We start from the raw sequence: 22,936 nt of genomic DNA, 5'->3' as shown, positions 1-22,936 counted from the left end.
GTGTTTGAGAGATGTGTGGTATGCCGCTGTCTGGGCTGTGTGTTTGAGAGATGTGTGGTATGCCGCTGTCTGGGCTGTGTGTTTGAGAGATGTGTGGTATGCCGCTGTCTGGGCTGTGTGTTTGAGAGATGTGTGGTATGCCGCTGTCTGGGCTGTGTGTTTGAGAGATGTGTGGTATGCCGCTGTCTGGGCTGTGTGTTTGAGAGATGTGTGGTATGCCGCTGTGTGGGCTGTGTGTTAGAGAAATGTGTGGTATGCCGCTGTCTGGGCTGTGTGTTTGAGAGATGTGTGGTTTGCCGGTGTCTGGGTTGTGTGTTTGAGAGATGTGTGGTATGCCGCTGTGTGGGCTGTGTGTTTGAGAGATGTGTGGTATGCCGCTGTCTGGGCTGTGTGTTTGAGAGATGTGTGGTATGCCGCTGTCTGGGCTGTGTGTTTGAGAGATGTGTGGTATGCTGCTGTCTGGGCTGTGTGTTTGAGAGATGTGTGGTATGCCGCTGTCTGGGCTGTGTGTTTGAGAGATGTGTGGTTTGCCGGTGTCTGGGCTGTGTGTTTGAGAGATGTGTGGTATGCCGGTGTGTGGGCTGTGTGTTTGAGAGATGTGTGGTATGCCGCTGTGTGGGCTGTGTGTTTGAGAGATGTGTGGTATGCCGCTGTGTGGGCTGTGTGTTTGAGAGATGTGTGGTATGCCGCTGTCTGGGCTGTGTGTTTGAGAGATGTGTGGTATGCCGCTGTCTGGGCTGTGTGTTTGAGAGATGTGTGGTATGCCGCTGTCTGGGCTGTGTGTTTGAGAGATGTGTGGTATGCCGCTGTCTGGGCTGTGTGTTTGAGAGATGTGTGGTATGCCGCTGTGTGGGCTGTGTGTTAGAGAAATGTGTGGTATGCCGCTGTCTGGGCTGTGTGTTTGAGAGATGTGTGGTTTTTTTATTTTATTTATTTAACCTTTATTTAACCAGGTAGGCAAATTGAGAACACGTTCTCATTTACAATTGCGACCTGGCCAAGATAAAGCAAAGCAGTTCGACACATACAACAACACATAGTTACACATGGAGTAAAAACAAACATATAGTCAATAATACAGTGAAAAAAATAAAAAAATAAGTCTATATACAATGTGAGCAAGTGAGGTGAGATAAGGGAGGTGAAGGCAAACAGATATATGTATAAATAAATAAAAATATAAAAAGGCCATGGAGGCGAAGTGAGTACAACACAGCAAGTAAAATAAAAACTTAAAAAAAAAAAAAAAAAACACTGGAATGGTTGGTTTGCATTGGAAGAAAGTGCAAAGTAGAGACAGAAATAATGGGGTGCAAAGGAGCAAAATAAATTAATAAATAAATACAGTAGGTAAAGAGGTAGTTGTTTGGGCTAAATTGTAGATGGGTTATGTACAGGTGCAGTAATCTATGAGCTGCTCTGACAGCTGGTGCTTAAAGCTAGTGAGGGAGATAGGTGTTTCCAGTTTCAGAGATTTTTGTAGTTCGTTCCAGTCATTGGCAGCAGAGAACTGGAAGGAGAGGCGTCCAAAGGAAGAATTGGTTTTGGGGGTGACTAGAGAGATATACCTGCTGGAGCGCGTGCTACGGGTAGGTGCTGCTATGGTGACCAGCGAGCTGAGATAAGGGGGGACTTTACCTAGCAGGGTCTTGTAGATGACCTGGAACCAATGGGTTTGGCGACGAGTATGAAGCGAGGGCCAGCCAACGAGAGTGTACAGGTCGCAGTGGTGGGTAGTATATGGGGCTTTGGTGACAAAACGGATGGCACTGTGATAGACTGCATCCAATTTATTGAGTAGGGTTTTGGAGGCTATTTTGTAAATGACATCACCGAAGTCGAGGATTGGTAGGATGGTCAGTTTTACAAGGGTATGTTTGGCAGCATGAGTAAAGGATGCTTTGTTGCGGAATAGGAAGCCAATTCTAGATTTGACTTTGGATTGGAGATGTTTGATGTGGGTCTGGAAGGAGAGTTTACAGTCTAACCAGACACCTAGGTATTTGTAGTTGTCCACATATTCTAAGTCAGAGCCGTCCAAAGTAGTGATGTTGGACAGGCGGGCAGGAGCAGGCAGCGATCGGTTGAAGAGCATGCATTTGGTTTTACTTGTATTTAAGAGCAGTTGGAGGCCACGGAAGGAGAGTTGTATGGCATTGAAGCTCGCCTGGAGGGTTGTTAACACAGTGTCAAAAGAAGGGCCAGAAGTATACAGAATAGTGTCGTCTGCGTAGAGGTGGATCAGAGAATCACCAGCAGCAAGAGCGACATCATTGATGTAAACAGAGAAGAGAGTCGGTCCAAGAATTGAACCCTGTGGCACCCCCATAGAGACTGCCAGAGGCCCGGACAACAGACCCTCCGATTTGACACACTGAACTCTATCAGAGAAGTAGTTGGTGAACCAGGCGAGGCAATCATTAGAGAAACCAAGGCTGTCGAGTCTGCCAATGAGGATGTGGTGATTGACAGAGTCAAAAGCCTTGGCCAGGTCAATGAATACGGCTGCACAGTATTGTTTCCTATCGATGGCGGTTACGATATCGTTTATGACCTTGAGCGTGGCTGAGGTGCACCCATGACCAGCTCTGAAACCAGATTGCATAGCGGAGAAGGTGTGGTGTGATTCGAAATGGTCAGTAATCTGTTTGTTGACTTGGCTTTCGAAGACCTTAGAAAGGCAGGGTAGGATAGATATAGGTCTGTAGCAGTTAGGGTCAAGGGTGTCCCCCCCTTTGAAGAGGGGGATAACCGCAGCTGCTTTCCAATCTTTGGGGATCTCAGACGACACGAAAGAGAGGTTGAAGAGGCTAGTAATAGGGGTGGCAACAATTTCAGCAGATAGTTTTAGAAAGAAAGGGTCCAGATTATCTAGCCCGGCTGATTTGTAAGGGTCCAGATTTTGCAGCTCATTAAGAACATCAGCTGACTGTATTTGGGAGAAAGAGAAATGGGGAAGGCTTGGGCGAGTAGCAGAGGGGAGGGCAGTGCTGTTGTCCCGGGTAGGGGTAGCCAGGTGGAAAGCATGGCCAGCCGTAGAAAAATGCTTATTGAAATTCTCAATTATAGTGGATTTGTCGGTGGTGACAGTGTTTCCTATCTTCAGGGCGGTTGGAAGCTGGGAGGAGGTGTTCTTATTCTCCATGGACTTTACGGTGTCCCAGAACTTTTTTGAATTTGTGTTGCAGGAAGCAAGTTTCTGCTTGAAAAAGCTAGCCTTGGCTGTTCTAACTGCCTGTGTATATTGGTTTCTGGCTTCCCTGAAAAGTTGCATATCACGGGGGCTGTTCGATGCTAATGCAGAACGCCATAGGATGTTTTTCTGTTGGTTAAGGGCAGTCAGGTCAGGAGAGAACCAAGGGCTATATCTGTTCCTGGTTCTAAATTTCTTGAATGGGGCATGCTTATTCAGGATGGTGAGGAAGGCATTTTTAAAAAATGACCAGGCATCCTCTACTGACGGGATGAGATCAATATCCTTCCAGGATACCCCGGCCAGGTCAATTAGGAAGGCCTGCTCGCTGAAGTGTTTCAGGGAGCGTTTGACAGTGATGAGTGGAGGTCGTTTGACCGCTGACCCATTACGGATGCAGGCAATGAGGCAGTGATCGCTGAGATCTTGGTTAAAAACAGCAGAGGTGTATTTGGAGGGCAAGTTTGTTAGGATGATATCTATGAGGGTACCCGTGTTTACGGAATTGGGGTGGTACCTGGTAGGTTCATTAATAATTTGTGTGAGATTGAGGGCATCAAGCTTAGATTGTAGGGTGGCTGGGGTGTTGAGCATGTTCAAATTTAGGTCGCCTAGCAGCACGAGCTCTGAAGATAGATGGGGGGCAATCAGTTCACATATAGTGTCCAGAGCACAGCTGGGGGCAGAGGGTGGTCTATAGCAGGCGGCAACGGTGAGAGACTTGTTTTTAGAGAGGTGGATTTTTAAAAGTAGAAGTTCAAATTGTTTGGGAACAGACCTGGATAGTATAACAGAACTCTGCAGGCAGTCTTTGCAGTAGATTGCAACACCGCCCCCTTTGGCCGTTCTATCTTGTCTGAAAATATTGTAATTGGGGATAAAAATGTCTGAATTTTTGGTGGTCTTTCTAAGCCAGGATTCAGACACGGCTAAAACATCCGGGTTGGTAGAGTGTGCTAAAGCAGTGAACAAAACAAACTTAGGGAGGAGGCTCCTAATGTTAACATGCATGAAGCCAAGGCTATTACGGTTACAGAAGTCATCAAAAGAGAGCGCCTGGGGAATAGGAGTGGAGCCAGGTACTGCAGGGCCTGGATTCACCTCTACATCACCAGAGGAACAGAGGAGAAGTAGGATAATGGTACGGCTAAAAGCTATGAGAATTGGTCGCCTAGAGCTACCAGAGCAGAGAGTAAAAGGAAGTTTCTGGGGGCGATAAAATAGTTTAAAGGAATAATGTACAGACAAAGGTATGGTAGGATGTGAATACAGTGGAGGTAAACCTAGGTATTGAGTGATGATGAGAGAGATCTTGTCTCTAGAAACATCATTGAAACCAGGTGATGTCATCGCATATGTGGGTGGTGGAACTGCAGGGTTGGATATGGTATAGAGAGCAGGGCTAGAATCTCTACAGTGAAATAAGCCAATAAACACTAACCAGAACAGCAATGGACAAGGCATATTTACATTAAGGAGAGGCAAGCTTAATCGAGTGATAAATAAGGGTCCAGTGAGTAGAGGTTGGTAGGGGTCGTGGCGATCCAGACAGCTGGCCGGGTATATGGCTATCGGTAGCAGCATAGGATGGAGGTCTGTTTGTAGATACCTCGTGCGTTTCCGTCGGTAGGTTCCGTGTAGTGGGGTTTTGTTCAGATAGCAGCCGATAAGACAGCTAACGATTAGCGGGCCTCAGATGAGCGTTCAGGTAACGCCGGGACGGAGGTGCCGGTTGGATAAATCCCTCGGGCAGATAACGTCGGCAGTCAGTCGTGAAGGCCCGGTGGGGTTCCGTATCTGCAGCAGCAACAAAGAAACGGGTCCGGATGGTGATGGAACTCCTCAGCTGGCTAGCTCCAGCATGATTTGAGTTAGCTCCGGGGTCGACGTAAGCCAATAGTCACACGGTATGCAGCTAGCTAGCTGCGAAATCAAGGTGCAAGTGTCCAGAGGCTGCGGTTGGAATCCGGGGAAACTGAGAGAAAAAAAGTCCCGGAATGCTCCGGTCCGAGTCGCGTTGCACAAAAGTGCCGGTAGATTATCGAGCTAGAGGAATAGCTGATGACCGCAAAACGTGGGCAGCTGAAACACCAACGCTAGCCAGCAAACCGGCTAATTTCGGGGCAGCTACAGATTAGCTTCTGGCTAGCTATCGGAGTAGCTTCTGGTTAGCTTTCAGGCTAGCTTCTGAATTAGCCCCTGGCTATCTTCCACGATGGATTTTCAGATTGAGGTAAATAGTACTTATTGTAATTGGTGAAGCGGGTTGCAGGAAAGCTTTTGCAGGAAAGCTTTTGTAGTTGAGTTCTTGGATAATAAAATAAATAAAAGATATGTGAAGAAAAGGTGTAAATATATATATATACAGGACACGACACGACAACACGGAAAAATACGTCTGAACTGCTAAGCCACCTTGGAGAATCCCGGTTTGCCGGTGTCTGGGTTGTGTGTTTGAGAGATGTGTGGTATGCCGCTGTGTGGGCTGTGTGTTTGAGAGATGTGTGGTATGCCGCTGTCTGGGCTGTGTGTTTGAGAGATGTGTGGTATGCCGCTGTCTGGGCTGTGTGTTTGAGAGATGTGTGGTATGCTGCTGTCTGGGCTGTGTGTTTGAGAGATGTGTGGTATGCCGCTGTCTGGGCTGTGTGTTTGAGAGATGTGTGGTTTGCCGGTGTCTGGGTTGTGTGTTTGAGAGATGTGTGGTATGCCGCTGTGTGGGCTGTGTGTTTGAGAGATGTGTGGTATGCCGCTGTCTGGGCTGTGTGTTTGAGAGATGTGTGGTATGCCGGTGTCTGGGTTGTGTATTAGAGAGATGTGTGGTATGCCGCTGTCTGGGCTGTGTGTTTGAGAGATGTGTGGTGTGCCGCTGTCTGGGCTGTGTGTTTGAGAGATGTGTGGTATGCCGCTGTCTGGGCTGTGTGTTTGAGAGATGTGTGGTATGCTGCTGTCTGGGCTGTGTGTTTGAGAGATGTGTGGTATGCCGCTGTCTGGGCTGTGTGTTTGAGAGATGTGTGGTATGCTGCTGTCTGGGCTGTGTGTTTGAGAGATGTGTGGTATGCCGCTGTCTGGGCTGTGTGTTTGAGAGATGTGTGGTTTGCCGGTGTCTGGGTTGTGTGTTTGAGAGATGTGTGGTATGCCGCTGTGTGGGCTGTGTGTTTGAGAGATGTGTGGTATGCCGCTGTCTGGGCTGTGTGTTTGAGAGATGTGTGGTATGCCGCTGTCTGGGCTGTGTGTTTGAGAGATTTGTGGTATGCTGCTGTCTGGGCTGTGTGTTTGAGAGATGTGTGGTATGCCGCTGTCTGGGCTGTGTGTTTGAGAGATGTGTGGATTGCCGGTGTCTGGGTTGTGTGTTTGAGAGATGTGTGGTATGCCGTTGTGTGGGCTGTGTGTTTGAGAGATGTGTGGTATGCCGCTGTCTGGGCTGTGTGTTTGAGAGATGTGTGGTATGCCGGTGTCTGGGTTGTGTATTAGAGAGTTGTGTGGTATGCCGCTGTGTGGGCTGTGTGTTTGAGAGATGTGTGGTATGCCGCTGTCTGGGCTGTGTGTTTGAGAGATGTGTGGTGTGCCGCTGTCTGGGCTGTGTGTTTGAGAGATGTGTGGTATGCCGCTGTCTGGGCTGTGTGTTTGAGAGATGTGTGGTATGCCGCTGTCTGGGCTGTGTGTTTGAGAGATGTGTGGTGTGCCGCTGTCTGGGCTGTGTGTTTGAGAGATGTGTGGTATGCTGCTGTCTGGGCTGTGTGTTTGAGAGATGTGTGGTATGTCGCTGTCTGGGCTGTGTGTTTGAGAGATGTGTGGTATGCCGCTGTCTGGGCTGTGTGTTTGAGAGATGTGTAGTATGCCGCTGTCTGGGCTGTGTGTTTGAGAGATGTGTGGTGTGCCGCTGTCTGGGCTGTGTGTTTGAGAGATGTGTGGTATGCCGCTGTCTGGGCTGTGTGTTTGAGAGATTTGTAGTATGCCGCTGTCTGGGCTGTGTGTTTGAGAGATGTGTGGTATGCCGCTGTCTGGGCTGTGTGTTTGAGAGATGTGTAGTATGCCGCTGTCTGGGCTGTGTGTTTGAGAGATGTGTGGTATGCCGCTGTCTGGGCTGTGTGTTTGAGAGATGTGTGGTATGCTGCTGTCTGGGCTGTGTGTTTGAGAGATGTGTAGTATGCCGCTGTCTGGGCTGTGTGTTTGAGAGATGTGTAGTATGCCGCTGTCTGGGCTGTGTGTTTGAGAGATGTTTGGTATGCTGCTGTCTGGGCTGTGTGTTTGAGAGATGTGTGGTATGCTGCTGTCTGGGCTGTGTGTTTGAGAGATGTGTAGTATGCCGCTGTCTGGGCTGTGTGTTTGAGAGATGTGTGGTATGCTGCTGTCTGGGCTGTGTGTTTGAGAGATGTGTGGTATGCCGCTGTCTGGGCTGTGTGTTTGAGAGATGTGTGGTATGCCGCTGTCTGGGCTGTGTGTTTGAGAGATGTGTGGTATGCCGCTGTCTGGGCTGTGTGTTTGAGAGATGTGTGGTACGCCGCTGTCTGGGCTGTGTGTTTGAGAGATGTGTGGTATGCCGCTGTCTGGGCTGTGTGTTTGAGAGATGTGTGGTATGCTGCTGTCTGGGCTGTGTGTTTGAGAGATGTGTGGTATGCTGATGTCTGGGCTGTGTGTTAGAGAGATGTGTGGTATGCCGGTGTCTGGGCTGTGTGTTTGAGAGATGTGTGGTATGCTGCTGTCTGGGCTGTGTGTTTGAGAGATGTGTGGTATGCCGCTGTCTGGGCTGTGTGTTTGAGAGATGTGTGGTATGCCGCTGTCTGGGCTGTGTGTTTGAGAGATGTGTGGTATGCTGCTGTCTGGGCTGTGTGTTTGAGAGATGTGTGGTATGCCGCTGTCTGGGCTGTGTGTTTGAGAGATGTGTGGTATGCTGCTGTCTGGGCTGTGTGTTTGAGAGATGTGTGGTATGCCGCTGTCTGGGCTGTGTGTTTGAGAGATGTGTGGTATGCCGCTGTCTGGGCTGTGTGTTTGAGAGATGTGTGGTATGCCGGTGTCTGGGTTGTGTGTTTGAGAGATGTGTGGTATGCCGCTGTGTGGGCTGTGTGTTTGAGAGATGTGTGGTATGCCGCTGTCTGGGCTGTGTGTTTGAGAGATGTGTGGTATGCCGCTGTCTGGGCTGTGTGTTTGAGAGATGTGTGGTATGCTGCTGTCTGGGCTGTGTGTTTGAGAGATGTGTGGTATGCCGCTGTCTGGGCTGTGTGTTTGAGAGATGTGTGGTTTGCCGGTGTCTGGGTTGTGTGTTTGAGAGATGTGTGGTATGCCGCTGTGTGGGCTGTGTGTTTGAGAGATGTGTGGTATGCCGCTGTCTGGGCTGTGTGTTTGAGAGATGTGTGGTATGCCGGTGTCTGGGTTGTGTATTAGAGAGATGTGTGGTATGCCGCTGTGTGGGCTGTGTGTTTGAGAGATGTGTGGTATGCCGCTGTCTGGGCTGTGTGTTTGAGAGATGTGTGGTGTGCCGCTGTCTGGGCTGTGTGTTTGAGAGATGTGTGGTATGCCGCTGTCTGGGCTGTGTGTTTGAGAGATGTGTGGTATGCTGCTGTCTGGGCTGTGTGTTTGAGAGATGTGTGGTATGCCGCTGTCTGGGCTGTGTGTTTGAGAGATGTGTGGTATGCTGCTGTCTGGGCTGTGTGTTTGAGAGATGTGTGGTATGCCGCTGTCTGGGCTGTGTGTTTGAGAGATGTGTGGTTTGCCGGTGTCTGGGTTGTGTGTTTGAGAGATGTGTGGTATGCCGCTGTGTGGGCTGTGTGTTTGAGAGATGTGTGGTATGCCGCTGTCTGGGCTGTGTGTTTGAGAGATGTGTGGTATGCCGCTGTCTGGGCTGTGTGTTTGAGAGATTTGTGGTATGCTGCTGTCTGGGCTGTGTGTTTGAGAGATGTGTGGTATGCCGCTGTCTGGGCTGTGTGTTTGAGAGATGTGTGGTATGCCGGTGTCTGGGTTGTGTGTTGAGAGATGTGTGGTATGCCGTTGTGTGGGCTGTGTGTTTGAGAGATGTGTGGTATGCCGCTGTCTGGGCTGTGTGTTTGAGAGATGTGTGGTATGCCGGTGTCTGGGTTGTGTATTAGAGAGATGTGTGGTATGCCGCTGTGTGGGCTGTGTGTTTGAGAGATGTGTGGTATGCCGCTGTCTGGGCTGTGTGTTTGAGAGATGTGTGGTGTGCCGCTGTCTGGGCTGTGTGTTTGAGAGATGTGTGGTATGCCGCTGTCTGGGCTGTGTGTTTGAGAGATGTGTGGTATGCCGCTGTCTGGGCTGTGTGTTTGAGAGATGTGTGGTGTGCCGCTGTCTGGGCTGTGTGTTTGAGAGATGTGTGGTATGCTGCTGTCTGGGCTGTGTGTTTGAGAGATGTGTGGTATGTCGCTGTCTGGGCTGTGTGTTTGAGAGATGTGTGGTATGCCGCTGTCTGGGCTGTGTGTTTGAGAGATGTGTAGTATGCCGCTGTCTGGGCTGTGTGTTTGAGAGATGTGTGCTATGCCGCTGTCTGGGCTGTGTGTTTGAGAGATGTGTGGTATGCTGCTGTCTGGGCTGTGTGTTTGAGAGATGTGTAGTATGCCGCTGTCTGGGCTGTGTGTTTGAGAGATGTGTAGTATGCCGCTGTCTGGGCTGTGTGTTTGAGAGATGTTTGGTATGCTGCTGTCTGGGCTGTGTGTTTGAGAGATGTGTGGTATGCCTGCTGTCTGGGCTGTGTGTTTGAGAGATGTGTAGTATGCCGCTGTCTGGGCTGTGTGTTTGAGAGATGTGTGGTATGCTGCTGTCTGGGCTGTGTGTTTGAGAGATGTGTGGTATGCCGCTGTCTGGGCTGTGTGTTTGAGAGATGTGTGGTATGCCGCTGTCTGGGCTGTGTGTTTGAGAGATGTGTGGTATGCCGCTGTCTGGGCTGTGTGTTTGAGAGATGTGTGGTACTGCCGCTGTCTGGGCTGTGTGTTTGAGAGATGTGTGGTATGCCGCTGTCTGGGCTGTGTGTTTGAGAGATGTGTGGTATGCTGATGTCTGGGCTGTGTGTTAGAGAGATGTGTGGTATGCCGTGTCTGGGCTGTGTGTTTGAGAGATGTGTGGTATGCTGCTGTCTGGGCTGTGTGTTTGAGAGATGTGTGGTATGCCGCTGTCTGGGCTGTGTGTTTGAGAGATGTGTGGTATGCCGCTGTCTGGGCTGTGTGTTTGAGAGATGTGTGGTATGCTGCTGTCTGGGCTGTGTGTTTGAGAGATGTGTGGTATGCCGCTGTCTGGGCTGTGTGTTTGAGAGATGTGTGGTATGCTGCTGTCTGGGCTGTGTGTTTGAGAGATGTGTGGTATGCCGCTGTCTGGGCTGTGTGTTTGAGAGATGTGTGGTATGCCGCTGTCTGGGCTGTGTGTTTGAGAGATGTGTGGTATGCCGCTGTCTGGGCTGTGTGTTTGAGAGATGTGTGGTATGCCGATTGTCTGGGCTGTGTGTTTGAGAGATGTGTGGTGTGCCGCTGTCTGGGCTGTGTGTTTGAGAGATGTGTGGTATGCCGCTGTCTGGGCTGTGTGTTTGAGAGATGTGTGGTATGCCGCTGTGTGGGCTGTGTGTTTGAGAGATGTGTGGTATGCCGCTGTGTGGACTGTGTGTTTGAGAGATGTGTGGTGTGCCGCTGTCTGGGCTGTGTGTTTGAGAGATGTGTGGTATGCTGCTGTCTGGGCTGTGTGTTTGAGAGATGTGTGGTATGCCGGTGTCTGGGCTGTGTGTTTGAGAGATGTGTGGTATGCCGCTGTCTGGGCTGTGTGTTTGAGAGATGTGTGGTATGCCGCTGTCTGGGCTGTGTGTTTGAGAGATGTGTGGTATGCCGCTGTCTGGGCTGTGTGTTTGAGAGATGTGTGGTATGCTGCTGTCTGGGCTGTGTGTTTGAGAGATGTGTGTTATGCCGGTGTCTGGGCTGTGTGTTTGAGAGATGTGTGGTATGCCGCTGTCTGGGCTGTGTGTTTGAGAGATGTGTGGTATGCCGCTGTCTGGGCTGTGTGTTTGAGAGATGTGTGGTATGCCGCTGTCTGGGCTGTGTGTTTGAGAGATGTGTGGTATGCCGCTGTCTGGGCTGTGTGTTTGAGAGATGTGTGGTATGCCGCTGTCTGGGCTGTGTGTTTGAGAGATGTGTGGTATGCTGCTGTCTGGGCTGTGTGTTTGAGAGATGTGTGGTATGCCGCTGTCTGGGCTGTGTGTTTGAGAGATGTGTGGTACGCCGCTGTCTGGGCTGTGTGTTTGAGAGATGTGTGGTACGCCGCTGTCTGGGCTGTGTGTTTGAGAGATGTGTGGTATGCCGCTGTCTGGGCTGTGTGTTTGAGAGATGTGTGGTATGCTGCTGTCTGGGCTGTGTGTTAGAGAGATGTGTGGTATGCCGGTGTCTGGGCTGTGTGTTTGAGAGATGTGTGGTATGCTGCTGTCTGGGCTGTGTGTTTGAGAGATGTGTGGTATGCCGCTGTCTGGGCTGTGTGTTTGAGAGATGTGTGGTATGCCGCTGTCTGGGCTGTGTGTTTGAGAGATGTGTGGTATGCTGCTGTCTGGGCTGTGTGTTTGAGAGATGTGTGGTATGCCGCTGTCTGGGCTGTGTGTTTGAGAGATGTGTGGTATGCTGCTGTCTGGGCTGTGTGTTTGAGAGATGTGTGGTATGCCGCTGTCTGGGCTGTGTGTTTGAGAGATGTGTGGTATGCTGCTGTCTGGGCTGTGTGTTTGAGAGATGTGTGGTATGCCGCTGTCTGGGCTGTGTGTTTGAGAGATGTGTGGTATGCTGCTGTCTGGGCTGCGTGTTTGAGAGATGTGTGGTATGCCGCTGTGTGGACTGTGTGTTTGAGAGATGTGTGGTATGCCGCTGTCTGGGCTGTTTTACAGACATTGTTGTGATTCTGTTTTCTGTTGAATGACCAATCAGCAGTTGAAACAATAGCAAAGCTCACTCAATGTCACCGTTTCAGTAAAAACTTGAGGGATGAAGCTGGAGAAATGTAATCACTCTCAAATTCATAGACAGAGCTGCGGATGCATGGACTGACCATTCATGATATCAACATTATAGTTTTAACCATGTTTGAGGCTGTACAGTATTTGTTTACATTTACTTTGTTTACAAACATTGGCGTTAAACAAGTTAATAGATTGGGTTCTGATGGGGTACAACAATTAAACTAAGCTCATGAGGCCTTTATAGGTTAAGAATTAATTGGTACATATCATTAATTTATACTGCTAATTGTCCCTTTAAAACACACTATTAGGAGAAGAGAGGTGTGTTGGACTGTTCTTGTGCTGTGTCTGAGTGAGTGAATGATGCCCCTTTATGGTGTGTGTGTGTGTGTGTGTGTGCTCGTCAGTGGAGGCTGCTGAGGGGAGGACGGCTCATAATAATGGCCGGAACGGAGCAAATGGAATGGCATCAAACACCTGGAAACCACTCTCTTTCTGGACAAACGTTTTACTGGAGATCAGAGGGCAGTGGAGCAGTGACTGAGAAGTCCCTGTTGACTTGAGCACTGTTTGACAGTACCTCCACCCAGACGTAGTGAAGAGAAGTGGAGCACCACCCAAAATACTTGCCTGGACTCAGTGACTCAACCCCTGCAGTACTGTTCTGTTAAGCTCTCATTAAACTGCACGCACGCACGCACGCACGCACGCACGCACGCACACGCACACGCACACGCACACGCACACGCACACACACACACACACACACACACACACACACACACACACACACACACACACACACACACACACACACACACACACACACACACACACTGACGACAGCTTTGTTCATGTGTGAGGGTTACATATGCAGTTGGTGGCAGTGGTGTTTGTTTTTATTTGCAGGGTACATGGCTATTAAACAGGATTAGTTTAGAACTGAGGTTTCTGTTATTTTAATACACATTATAGAGCATTTACCAATGAACAATGACCAAGCTGGCTGCAGGGGGTCGTATACTCCTGAAGGTCCAGGAACACTATGTCATCATAGTCCAGCGTTACTGGCCGTGATCCATCCTCTCTTCCTGTGTGTTTCCATGTGGACATCAGACCAAGAAAAGGCTTGGAGAGATGAGAGATGAGTTCTGGGAAATTGGAAGAGTGGGGTAGAGGGGGAGGGAGAAAGAGGGGGAGGGAGAAAGATGGGGAAGAGGACCAGAAGAGATAAGAATGTGAGATGTCAGGATGTCCGGCGCTGAGCCTGGTCCTCCTCTCCTCTCCTCTCCTCTCCTCTCCTCTCCTCTCCTCTCCTCTCCTCTCCTCTCCTCTCCTCTCCTCTCCTCTCCTCTCCTCTCCCATCCCCTGTCCTCTCTTCTGTCCTCTCCTCTCCTCTGTCCTCTCCTCTCCTCTCTCTACAGATGGTATCTGTCTGTGCTGTCACCCTGCTCCCTGTCTCTGCCTTCTCTCTCTCTGTTCCTCTTATCTGTTTAGTTTTTCCCTTTTGTGTTGCCTGGTTACAGTCCCAGTGCAGATTTACAAATAGTTTTTGTTTGGCTTAAGAGCGTATTCATTTCAGCCTCTCCCCTCGGCCGTCTCTCCCCTCGGCCGCCTCTCCCCTCGGCCGCCTCTCCCCTCGGCCGTCTCTCCCCTCGGCCGCCTCTCCCCTCGGCCGCCTCTCCCCTCGGCAGTCTCTCCCCTCGGCCGTCTCTCCCCTCGGCCGTCTCTCCCCTCGGCCGCCTCTCCCCTCGGCCGTCTCTCCCCTCGGCCGTCTCTCCCCTCGGCCGTCTCTCCAGCCAACTGAAGCAGTTTTTATACGTGGCTCGCTCTGGCCGTAAGACAATGAGAAGAAACGTATGGTTATCATCTAAATGTACAATCTGAAATGAGTTTGTTTTTTACACTCTAGTTGAGAGAGATTTATGTCTCAGTAACTGTCTGAGTAACTCAAGGTTTAAAAATTATTTTTACGAAGACATGTCAAGGAATGGAAATGTAATTCAAAACGGTCTAATAAAGTTTTATTTTGTCCAGTGAAGCTGCGTGCCAGTGCTACAGCGTAGGCTGCACAAAATGAAGTGCTAGACCGTTGGCTCTGCTTAGTCGAAATCCACACCCGCGATGTATCATCTGCTAATGCTGTCAATTAAATATGAGCCCAAGAATAAATGATGGTTCAGATAAGGGTTGTGGACTCTGTTCAGTTCAGAGACCACAGGACAGGCTGACTGGATTTCCTGTCTCTTTGTGTCTGGGACTGTGGTTTAACTAGGGACTTATTCTCCTGCACAGCGTTGTCCTGGAGCTAAAGCTAGTCAGTTCCATTTATGCTGAGGGGCCTTATAGGCCTAACATCCTCATGATGGACACCCCAGCTGAAACAATTCACGTGCGGTCACTCACTCATAAAGCAGCTGCACCAGCCCACATAGCTTTCAAACCATTGAAGTGTATATTAGGCACCAAACGGAAGATGACGAACTGAAACAGAGAAGCACTAACTCATTTAAAATGTTCTTGCGCTGTACCCAATGAAAACTTGCTTGATGGGTCGATGTCCTCATTGTGGTTTTACAAATGTGTTTAATACATTTTATGTACACACTTATATTTATGAAATGCACATTGTTATATTTGGTAACACTTATTTCCCTTGACTCCAACCCTCCGATAGGCCAATATGCAAAGCGTTAAAGAGCAGTGACACTGTCAAGAGAAGTGTGTGGGTTTCTTCTCTGTTCTCATCTTATTCAACTGCTACCATGCACCTGCAACAAAGATGTGCGAGTGCCTTTTGAATTTTGGAAGAAAACGGACTGAAACAGGGAGGTACTACCTAATTTTCCATTGCAAAATGTTTTAACGTGTTTTCGATTGTGTGCCCTAAAATGACCCTGGCCATTCTTCTCTGCTATTTTGTTGTATTTCTTATTCCGGATCCCCGTTAGCCAAGGCAGCAGCTGCTCCTCCTGGGTTCCAATCAAAGTTACATACAATAAAACAATGCATAACACAACACATTATTACACACTACTCTAGCACAACATATCTACAATACAACACATTATTACACACTACTCTACCACAACATATCTACAATACAACACATTATTACACACTACTCTAGCACAACATATCTACAATACAACACATTATTACACACTACTCTACCACAACATATCTACAATACAACACATTATTACACACTACTCTAGCACAACATATCTACAATACAACACATTATTACACACTACTCTACCACAACGTATCTACAATATAACACATTATTACACACTACTCTAGCACAACATATCTACAATATAATACATTATTACACACTACTCTACCACAACATACCTACAATACAAAATCAATAATACAGAAAAATAACAATATTAAATGTATGTGTGTGTACAGTGTGTGTTAGCATGTGTTTGCGAATGCAGGTGTAAGTGCCTAGTGTGTGTTAGCATGTGTTTGCGAATGCAGGTGTAAGTGTGTGTGTGTGTGTGTGTGTGTGTGTGTGTGTGTGTGTGTGTGTGTGTGTGTGTGTGTGTGTGTGTGTGTGTGTGTGTGTGTGTGTGTGTATGTCTCTTCACAGTCCACGCTGTTCCTTAAGGTGTAGTTTTATCTGTTTTTTTAAATCTGATTTTACTGTTTGCTGAGTAACATGATGTGGAATAGAGTTCCATGTAGTCATGGCTCTATGTAGTACTGTGCGTTTTCCGTAGTCTGTTTTGGACTTGGGGACTGTGAAGAGACCTCTGGTGGTATGTCTTGTGGGGTATGTATGGGTGTCTGAGCTGCTCTGTGATTTCAACATGTCGAGCAGTGATGCAGTCTCTCCTCCACCATTATCCAGGAGAGACTGATATGCATATTATCAATGCTGGCTCTCTGTGTACATCTAAGGTCCAGCGGTGCTGCTCTGTTCTGTGCTAATTGTCATTTGCATGTGTCCCTCTCTGTGACACCCGACCATATGACTTGACAGTAGCCCAGGTGTGACAACACTAGGGCCTGTAGTACTTGCTTTGTTGATAGTGTTGTCAAGAAAGCAGAGTAACACTTTATTATGGATAGACTTCTCCTCATCTTAGTTACTGTTGTAACAATATGTTTTGACCATGACCATCTACAATCCAGGGTTACACCAAGCAGTTAAGTCACCTCAAATTATTAATTACAAGATTTAGTTGAGGTTTAAGTGAAATGATTTGTCCAGTGACTAGCCCAGTATCTAGTCCAGTGACTAACCCAGTGTCTAGCCCAGTGTCTAGCCCAGTGTCTAGTCCAGGGTCTAGCCCAGTGTCTAGCCCAGGGTCTAGTCCAGGGTCTAGTCCAGTGACTAGCCCAGTATCTAGTCCAGTGACTAGCCCAGTATCTAGTGTCTCTCCATGTGTGTGTATGTGTGTGTGTGTGTGTGTTTGTGTGTGTGCAGCAGCCAAGCAGACCTAAGCATTATTTACATTTACATTTAAGTCATTTAGCAGACGCTCTTATCCAGAGCGACTTACAAATTGGAAAGTTCATACATATTCATCCTGGTCCCCCCGTGGGGAATGAACCCACAACCCTGGCGTTGCAAGCGCCATGCTCTACCAACTGAGCCACACGGGACCTATTATTATTATTTGACAACTGTTAAAGTACTACAGCTGTCATTACAATCTATGTCATACCTGAAAGACTCCATACAGCTCTGAGACTCCAAAAAGCTCTACCATTGTGTTGCTGAGTTATAGTGTTGCTGCAAATGTACATTGTCCCAGGGGTGTTGGCAGTCATAATGTAAGTAACCTAATGTATGTCCCTCTAGATCCCCTGAATGCCTCTGTCAGTTCTACAGCTGTTGTCAGCAGTAATCGTGTGCCTCTGAACCTGAGTTATACTGCTAGCCCTAGTCTGAAGCCCACTGTGTGAAGTTTACCCTGCAGCTCAAACAGAAATATCAGCTCAAACAGAAATATCACTGTCATGTCTACCTCTGATAAGCCTCTCAGTAAAGCAATAATAACAATCAAGAATCATAGAAAATAACTAAAAATAGCCCACATTAACATATGTAGCCTAAGAAACAAGGTTCATGAAATCGATAACATGCTAGTAAGAGATAATATTCATATACTGACTAATAGGTTCACCTTCCTCACCTGAAGTCCATTCTTGTGGCAAGCTGCTGTAGACCACCAAGTGCTAACAGTCAGTATCTGGATAATACTGTATGTGTGAAATGCTTGATAATTTATGTGATATCAACAGAGAGGTATATTTTCTAGGTGATCTACATTTTGACTGGCTTTCATCAAGCTGCCCACTCAAGAAAAAGCTTCAATCTGTAACAAGTGCATGCAACCTGGTTCAGGTAATCAGGCAACCTACCAGGGTATTTACAAATGTATTGATCACATCTTTACAAACCCGGCTAAAACATCTTAAATTACATTTGGGCAAAAAGGCGAACTCGGCTCCATCATTCATTGAATCAGAAGGCTCATTCATCATTAAAACCCCACTGATATATAACTACTTTAATTATATATTTTTTTAAACTTAGGCATGACATGACAACCATGACAACAACAAATTCTGAACCTATACATCCATATATAACTGACCAAATTATGAAAGGCAAGCATTGTAAATTTGAATTATGTAAAGTGAGTGTGGAAAAGGTAAATGTTTTGTTATTGTCTATCAACAATGACAAGCTATCTGGGTCTTGACAACCAGGATGGAAAATTATTGAGGATGAAAGCAGATTATATTGACACTCCTATTTGTCATCTCTTCAATCCAAGCCTACAGCAAAGTGCGCGTCCTCAGGCCTGGAGAGAAGCAAAAGTCATTCCGCTAACCAAGAATAGCAAAGCACCGTTTACTGGCGCAAACAGACAACCCTGTTACCAACCCTTAGTAAACTTTTGGGAAAAAATGTGTTTGAACAGATACAATGGTATTTCACAGTAAACTATTTAACAACAGACTTTCAGCACACTTATAGTGAAGGGCATTCAACATGTACGGAACTTACACAAATGACTGATGACTTGCTGAGATAAATGTATAATAAGAAGATTGTAGGAGCTGTTTCTAACATTATCAATCATAATCTGTGGCGTTACATCCCCTGCTATATTGTGGATTGAGAGTTGAGAGTCCTCCCTCCCTCTTGCTCCCTCTCAGATGGACCCAGTGCAGAAGGCGGTGATCAACCATACCTTTGGCGTTCCACTGGTGAAAACCAAGAGGCCCATCATCTCTTGTAACGTCTGCCAGATACGCTTCAACTCTGAGGTACAGAACAGCTCCGACCAACACTCACAATACTCACTCTAACTGTAACACTGTAACGTCTGCCAGATACCTTCAACTCTGAGGTACAGAACAGCTCCGACCAACACCCACAATACTCACTCTAACTCGAACCCTGTAACGTCTGCAAGATACCTTCAACTTTGAGGTACAGAACACTACAGAACTTCTGACATACTCACTCCAACCCTGTAACCTTCAACTCCTTCCACAACTCACCATACAGGACAGCTTCTACCACAACCCACCATACAGGACAGCTAGTACCACAACCCACCATACAGGACAGCTCCTACCACAACCCACCATACAGGACAGCTAGTACCACAACTCACCATACAGGACAGCTAGTATCACAACTCACCGTACAGGACAGCTTCTACCACAACTCACCATACAGGACAGCTACTATCACAACTCACCATACAAGGCAGCTACTACCACAACTCACCATACAGGACAGCTACTACCACAACTCACCATACAGGACAGCTACTACCACAACTCACCATACAGGACAGCTACTACCACAACTCACCATACAAGGCAGCTACTACCACAACTCACCATACAGGACAGCTCCTACCACAACCCACCATACAGGACAGCTCCTACCACAACCCACCATACAGGACAGCTACTATCACCATCCACCATACAGGACAGCTCCTACCACAACCCACCATACAGGACAGCTACTACCACAACTCACCATACAGGACAGCTACTACCACAACTCACCATACAGGACAGCTAGTACCACAACTCACCATACAGGACAGCTACTACCACAACTCACCATACAAGGCAGCTACTACCACAACTCACCATACAGGACAGCTACTACCACAACTCACCATACAGGACAGCTACTATCACAACCCACCATACAGGACAGCTACTATCACAACCCACCATACAGGACAGCTAGTACCACAACCCACCATACAGGACAGCTCCTACCACAACCCACCATACAGGACAGCTCCTACCACAACTCACCATACAGGACAGCTACTACCACAACTCACCGTACAGGACAGCTACTACCATAACTCACCATACAAGACAGCTACTACCATAACTCCCCATACATGACAGCTACTATCACAACCCACCATACAGGACAGCTACTACCACAACTCACCATACAGGACAGCTACTACCACAACTCACCATACAAGGCAGCTACTACCACAACTCACCATACAGGACAGCTACTATCACAACCCACCATACAGGACAGCTAGTACCACAACCCACCATACAGGACAGCTACTACCACAACTCACCATACAGGACAGCTCCTACCACAACTCACCATACAGGACAGCTACTATCACAACCCACCATACAGGACAGCTAGTACCACAACCCACCATACAGGACAGCTACTACCACAACTCACCATACAGGACAGCTAGTACCACAACTCACCATACAGGACAGCTACTACCACTATATACACTCTTTTTAGATGGCTATTTTTCTTTTTGCTATTCTGTATCTCTTTGTTTATTTCTCTGGGGGAAAAAGTGGTGACGCCATGGAGGTGATGCGTATATCTATTTGTGTTTCTGTCGTATTTGGTGCTTCTGTTTGTGTTCTGTTTGTGTTATGTTGTGTCTTGGCTTGGCAGTGGGGGCCTCATTGGAATCTGGTTTTTCGAGCCCAAGTGAGAGTTGTGTGTGAGATGTAGTACAGCAGAAATGGGTTCAAATACTATATGAAATATTTGAATGTGTTTGCTGTAGCCTGCCTGGCGTGCAAGATGGGAAGGATTTTATATTTTGGGGACTTTTCTATTGATTCCAATGCAACAGGTAACCTCAATCAAGCACAGATAAACTAGTTTAAATGATTTCAAATAGTATTTGAACCCATGTCTGTAGTACAGTACTGAAGTTATGACCCTAGAGTGTTGCTAGGCAATTGTTTTATTTAAACTTTATTTATCCAGGCGAGTCAATTAAGAAGAACAAATTCTTATTTACAATGACGGCCTGGCAAAGAGACAGCAAGCTGAGCGCATGAAATAGGATTTTCCTCCACATTTCAAAAGGATTTTCTCTCCCCCAGATCAACATGGGAAAGTTGATTTAGGATGTTCTTGGGGGTATGGAAACTGATTTCACATAAGCATACCCAATGACATTGATGTCTAGGGAGGCAGGTAGCCTAGTGGTTAGAGCGTTAGGCCAGGAACTGAAAGGTTGCTGGTTTGAATCCCAGAGCCAACAATGTGCCCTTGAGCAAGTCGTTCTGGATAAGAGCATCTGCTAAAATATAAAAAAATCTGTGTTGCAAAAGGCACCCTATGAAGTGCACTATTTTGGACCAGGGCCCATAGGAGATAGGGTACCATGTCACACATGACATCTCTCTGTGCAGCAGCATCAGGTTTTTTAGACCACCTTCTCTTCTATAGTCTGATTAATGTGAATCATCCACTCTGCTAAAAACAGCATTTTCATCTGTCAACCCATATGGTATAGTTTATCTCCAGGTGTTTTTAATGTGCAAAAGCAAAACATAGGGTATAGGTTTAAATAGATGTGTAATGTTGTAATGCAGTGTGCATGAATGCAACATATGGTTTTTTTAAAGCAAAAAAAAAAGTAGTTTTAATGTCTCGTATCACCAACATTCTCTGAATGCTTTAGAAGGCCTCTCTTTATCTTACTGTAGCAAATCACACTATCACTGTATCCATCAGTAGAAAGTCCCTTTAGTCTGTTGGCCTACAGCGGAGTATTGGACCTTGGCTGTTATGGGCATAGTATCCTGTGGCATATATAAGTCAGACGCAGATTGTCCTGCTGCACACAAACCCACACCCAGGCTAGGGAGTGTCCCATAACACACCAAGAGGGAGTGTCCAGTAACCCACATCTAGAATTACTGAACAGCCTACAATCATGGCCTCTGTGTGGTTTTTGCGGTGCAGAGCTGGTTTCTTCTAGGCAGCAGGAGGAATATCCCGTAGCCAGATAGCATTCGCTATATATTATCGTTCAGTTTGGCCCCTAAGACGAGGTTCCGATCTCATTCCTGGTACTCATAAAACAAAAATACCAACTCATCCAATGGCATAAATCAATTGTCAACTCCAGATACTCTCATCTCAAGTAAAACCCCTTCTTGACCCCACTCCTGGACAAGCTCACTGAGGGGAGTGAGCCTCTAGCTCATACACTATCCCAGGATAAGTGCAACATCAGAGATGACATACAATGGTTCCAGACACTACCACACACATCAATCAATGCCAAAGGAGGGAGTGACTGGCGCACAGACATTGTGGAGACAAGTAATTGGTTCCCCATTAATCACGCCATCCCTTCACATGGTTTAAGAATAGGTAAAGACACGTTCACATATGAAGACAATGTTCCCTCCTGTCCTCTGCCCTTTCTGATATTCTGCATAGCACCAGGGACATGTGAAAGACAAGCCTGACCTCTCCCCTCTCTGGGCCCCAGGTGACTGAGCCCCAGCTGAGGGAAGAAGTGCAACTGCCAACACCAGAGTCCGAAGGGATACATTCTAATAATGAGTATTTCACATAAGCATATTATGCAGATAAGACATCTTAATTATCTATGTTACACAACTCATTCGGATTCTTCCGCCACAAGCTTCCCCAAGTTACATGTCTCCCAGAGCCATTTAAACTATGTCTGTCATTTGCTGATGCCTTCCACATAATGTAAATATTTTCCTGCTCCTGCAGGGCCCAGGTTCCATGCTGGGTATAAGCTCACTGTTTATAGCTCAGAACGGGACCTCTCAGCCATTCAAGTATGACACATAAACATGCTGGTAAATATTGACACCGACCAGTAAAGAGCTACGTAATCTACCTCTGGTTGGCCAACTATGACCCCCAGGGACCTGAGAAGGATTTCAGCACCCCAGTCACCCTCAGCGCCAGCCTCTGCAAAGCTCCCCACCCCTACACTACACTGCACTACACTACCTTACCATACCCTACACTACTCTACACTACCATACCATACATCACCATACCCTACCCTACTCTACACTACCATACCAGACCATACCCTACACCAGCCCTACTCTACACTACCCTACTCTACACCACACTACCCTACTCTACACTACCATACCCTTCCCTACCCTACCCTACCCTACCCTACCCTACCCTACCCTACCCTACCCTACCCTACCCTACTCTACTCTACTCTACACTACCATACCATACATTACCATACCCTACCCTACTCTACACTACCATACCATACCATACCCTACACCAGCCCTACTCTACACTACCCTACTCTACACCATACTACCCTACTATACACAACCATACCATACCATACCCTACTCTACCCTACCCTACTCTACACCACCCTACCCTACCCTACTCTACACTACCATATCATGTCTGTGCAATGTCTGTGCACCACACTACCCTACCCTACAATACAAGACACTCCCCTAAAATACAAGACACTACCCTAACCTACACTACC

General features: G+C 47.4%; 1 protein-coding gene across 2 annotated transcripts in view; it reads left to right on the top strand.

Annotated features, from left to right (window-relative positions):
- The window catches only part of LOC120058806 (zinc finger protein 385A-like), an 85,977-nt gene that overhangs the window by 25,385 nt on the left and 37,656 nt on the right, over positions 1-22,936 (top strand). Inside the window, exons 1-2 of one of the 2 annotated variants that reach the window (XM_039007539.1) lie at positions 14,864-14,878; positions 18,309-18,419. In XM_039007539.1, the coding sequence (XP_038863467.1) occupies positions 18,309-18,419 (111 nt within the window). In that variant the 5' untranslated portion in view covers positions 14,864-14,878. Of the gene's footprint in view, positions 1-14,863; positions 14,879-18,308; positions 18,420-22,936 lie in introns of those variants that run through there. The other variant, XM_039007537.1, reaches the window with a different exon arrangement.

The sequence above is a fragment of the Salvelinus namaycush genome, chromosome 14, assembly GCF_016432855.1.
Source record: "Salvelinus namaycush isolate Seneca chromosome 14, SaNama_1.0, whole genome shotgun sequence".
NCBI classification, from domain to species: Eukaryota; Metazoa; Chordata; class Actinopteri; order Salmoniformes; family Salmonidae; genus Salvelinus; species Salvelinus namaycush.
This window is presented reverse-complemented; position numbering and strand designations above follow the sequence as displayed.